This window comes from Acipenser ruthenus, chromosome 22 (assembly GCF_902713425.1).
Source record: "Acipenser ruthenus chromosome 22, fAciRut3.2 maternal haplotype, whole genome shotgun sequence".
In the NCBI taxonomy this organism is placed as follows: Eukaryota; Metazoa; Chordata; class Actinopteri; order Acipenseriformes; family Acipenseridae; genus Acipenser; species Acipenser ruthenus.
The window spans coordinates 25,384,742-25,388,088 of NC_081210.1; the positions used below are offsets into that span (position 1 = coordinate 25,384,742).

General features: G+C 38.1%; 1 protein-coding gene across 1 annotated transcript in view; it reads left to right on the plus strand.

Moving 5' to 3' along the window:
- Positions 1 to 420: 420 nt before the first annotated feature.
- The window catches only part of LOC117431096 (beta-2 adrenergic receptor-like), a 4,529-nt gene continuing 1,602 nt past the window's right edge, over positions 421 to 3,347 (plus strand). Inside the window, exon 1 of the mRNA XM_034051725.3 lies at positions 421 to 3,347. This exon is cut by the window's right edge and continues 1,602 nt beyond it. Within this exon, the coding sequence (XP_033907616.3) occupies positions 658 to 1,866 (1,209 nt within the window). The 5' untranslated portion in view covers positions 421 to 657 and the 3' untranslated portion in view covers positions 1,867 to 3,347.

Sequence of the window (3,347 nt, forward strand, 5' to 3'; positions counted from 1 at the left end):
CATGCTTTAGATGTCTTTACTTCTCAATATACCAGAAGTACCATACTTTGCACGGTGCTAGACATGTTGATAGAAAGATGCATACAAGCAGGTAAATCAATAGATCGTAAAGGTTAGATTCACTAAGATTTAGCTTTCCCTTCTGCTGTAATTTCTTGTTTCAAGTATGTCATTCAAATCAGACTGTTGCTTTGAATGCATTTTAACGAAAAACCTGTTTTTCATTTGCTACATTTTGTCCAAATAATTTTAGCTTTTAATTTGATTTAACAACCTATTTAACTTTTCTGTGGAAGTGAAGTGAACAGGCTAGTGTGTAGAGGAGCCTTGAGACTGATCTTTCAGCTCCTCGCGTGTTGATAGGCTGCAGAGGAACATGATGTCACTGCAAGCTATTATAAGGGCCCTGTCAAAGAGCAAGCCACTTCCTAAATCAAGGCAGAGCTACATTTGTGCTGAAGTGAAGCAGAGTCACAAAGAGAGAGACTCTCAGAATGAAGTGCAATGCTGGATGTTGGGGAAACTGATTCAGAATATTTATGTGTTAAGGGACCAAAGGAATAATACACACATTTGAAGACAAGAAAAACAGATCTCCTTGGGAAAGGAGGTCTGAATACTTTTGCAAAGGTTCCTTGTTATTATTTTCCTAGGATCATGGGAAGTACCTTTACACCTGTGCCATCAAACTATTCAAATGGGTCTCATTATGAATACACGGAGCCACAGATGGTCATATTGGGCATTGTTATGTCTGTGTTAGTGCTTGCCATAGTGTTTGGCAACTTGCTTGTGATCAGTGTGATTGCAAAGTTCCAGAGACTTCAGACTGTCACAAACTGCTTCATAACTTCTTTGGCTTGTGCGGACCTGGTGATGGGACTCATTGTGGTCCCATTTGGGGCTTGCTCTATCTTGCTGAAAGACTGGAAATTTGGGAAATTCTGGTGCAGGTTCTGGACTGCTACAGATGTCCTCTGTGTGACTGCCAGCATAGAGACTCTGTGTGTGATTGCCCTGGATCGATATCTAGCTATCACATCACCATTCAGGTACCAGTCCCTGTTAACCAAATGCAAAGCCAGGATTGTGGTTCTTGTTGTTTGGGTGGTGGCAAGTTTAATTTCCTTTTTGCCGATCCACATGGACTGGTGGAAATCTAAGGATCCTGTGGCAGAAGACTGCCTGAAAAAAGAAGACTGCTGTGAGTTTTTCACAAACACTCCCTATGCCATCACGTCCTCCATTATCTCCTTCTACATACCTCTGGTGATCATGGTCTTCGTCTACTGCAGAGTGTTCCAAGTAGCCAAGAAGCAGCTGAAGAAAATCGACAAGTGCGAGGGGAGATTTCTCGGCAAGAGCAACAACGAAGATGTCAAGAACAGCAAACCAGGTCAGAGGAAGACGTCCAAATTTTGCCTAAAAGAGCACAAAGCTTTAAAAACGTTGGGAATAATCATGGGAACCTTCACATTGTGCTGGCTGCCCTACTTCGTACTCAATGTAGTTAATGCCAGTGTAAAACTGGACAATATTGAACTCCCTTTTAGGATCCTAAACTGGATAGGATATGCCAACTCTGCGTTCAACCCTCTTATTTACTGTAGGAGTCCAGAATTTAGGCACGCTTTCCAGGAGATCCTGTGTTTGAGAAGATCGCCTTTATACAAGATGGGACAAATCAATGGAGATCCTTACAGTGAACACAGCTGGCAAAATGACCAGCAAGCAAAAGTTAGTAAATTTCATTCTGAGAACTCGATTACTATAGATAGAACAGTGCTGAACTGTAACGGTATCAATTTAAACAGCGGCATTGCAACAAATGGGAATTGCAACAGTGCTCTTGCAACAGTCATATAATGTGTTGACATACTTGTAGGTGACTTTAAATGATCAACCTCATAAAACCTAAATTATCTGGTAAGCATTGTTCTTTTTTTATTTTGCATAAATGCAGTGCTTCATTTTTTGTTTTTAGATTTTTTTCACAGTGCCAACTTTAAAAGTCAGCAGTTTAGTGTGTGTTATGTGTTGTGTGTTCCATTTAAGGGTCCACTCAAAAATGCATGTTCTTTCTGCAAAGTAGGTACTGAAAATTCACATTTCACCTACCTCATTGTCCTTATTGTTAGAATAAAGCATTTAAATATGATACATGTCTTGAAAATTGATTCTGTTACAGACCATTTCTTTCCCCCCAGGATTGAATAGTAATGCAGACCTAAGTTACAGTACCAGGAGTAGACTGCCTTAAATATGTAATCATCATTTATGATTGCTTCTTGGGAAACTGAAAAGTACACTGTATAAAGTTACATAAACATATATATATAAAATGCTTTCAAAATATAAATATAATTTGGTCTTTAAATCAAAATAGTTTTGTCAGCATTTTGTATGGCATTAGTCACGTCCATATTTTTATATCTTTAAAAAAAACTGTTTATTACATTCCAGTTTTTCTTTATGAAAATCTTAAGCAAGAAAGGGACTTTCAGTGAACTGCTTGGCAGCCTGCGGCAGCCAAATGGGTAACCTTAAGCGTAGATTAAAAATAACAGGTGCAGATTGTAATTCTCCCTGTGGTGAAGTTGCATTTCTGACCACTTGAGATTTACATTGCCTTTTCATTTGCTGATAAACTTTTAAGGTTAAGGTTAATTTTGTTGATGATAACAATCTTTATTTTTTTGAACTGTGTGGTGTTTTTTATGATGCTAACCGCAAACAAAAAACCACGATTTGCATATCGACTGCCCTTAAATACACAAGCAGTCCCAAGCACAACTTGCATATTTATCCCAAACGTCTTAACGTCTCTGTTGACCATATGCTGTACAGTGTTTGTTGTAGGTTTAGCTTATTATTCTCCAGATCTCAAATGAATCTTATAAAGATCAAATGCACATGGCACACCTCTGGGGAAATAGATGCCTGTCTTATTTTTGCATTTAAATATACTGGCATGTTAAGTGTTAAAACTTTGACTGGGATTTTTTACTTTAAAAGTTATTTGTCTGTAAGTGAGCCCTCTGCCAAAATAGATGCTTCTGTTTTAGTCAGATATCAGATATCAATTTCCAAAAAAAAAAGATTCCCCTTAAAAGAATGTAGAAGGTTTTTGCCCAACTTATAGGCATTAAAAGGGATGGAAAATTGCAGCGCAGGGTGTTAGCCACTTGAATCTATGAAAAGTTTATTTTAAAAGAGGAATCGATTTAGAAAATACAGAAGCATGCAGTGTAAAGTACATCGTTTCTGCTTTCACAGAAGCATGAACTGGTTTCTCCATTTGTAGTCTTGTGTTTTGTGCACATCGGTGATTAATGTTAATCGAAACC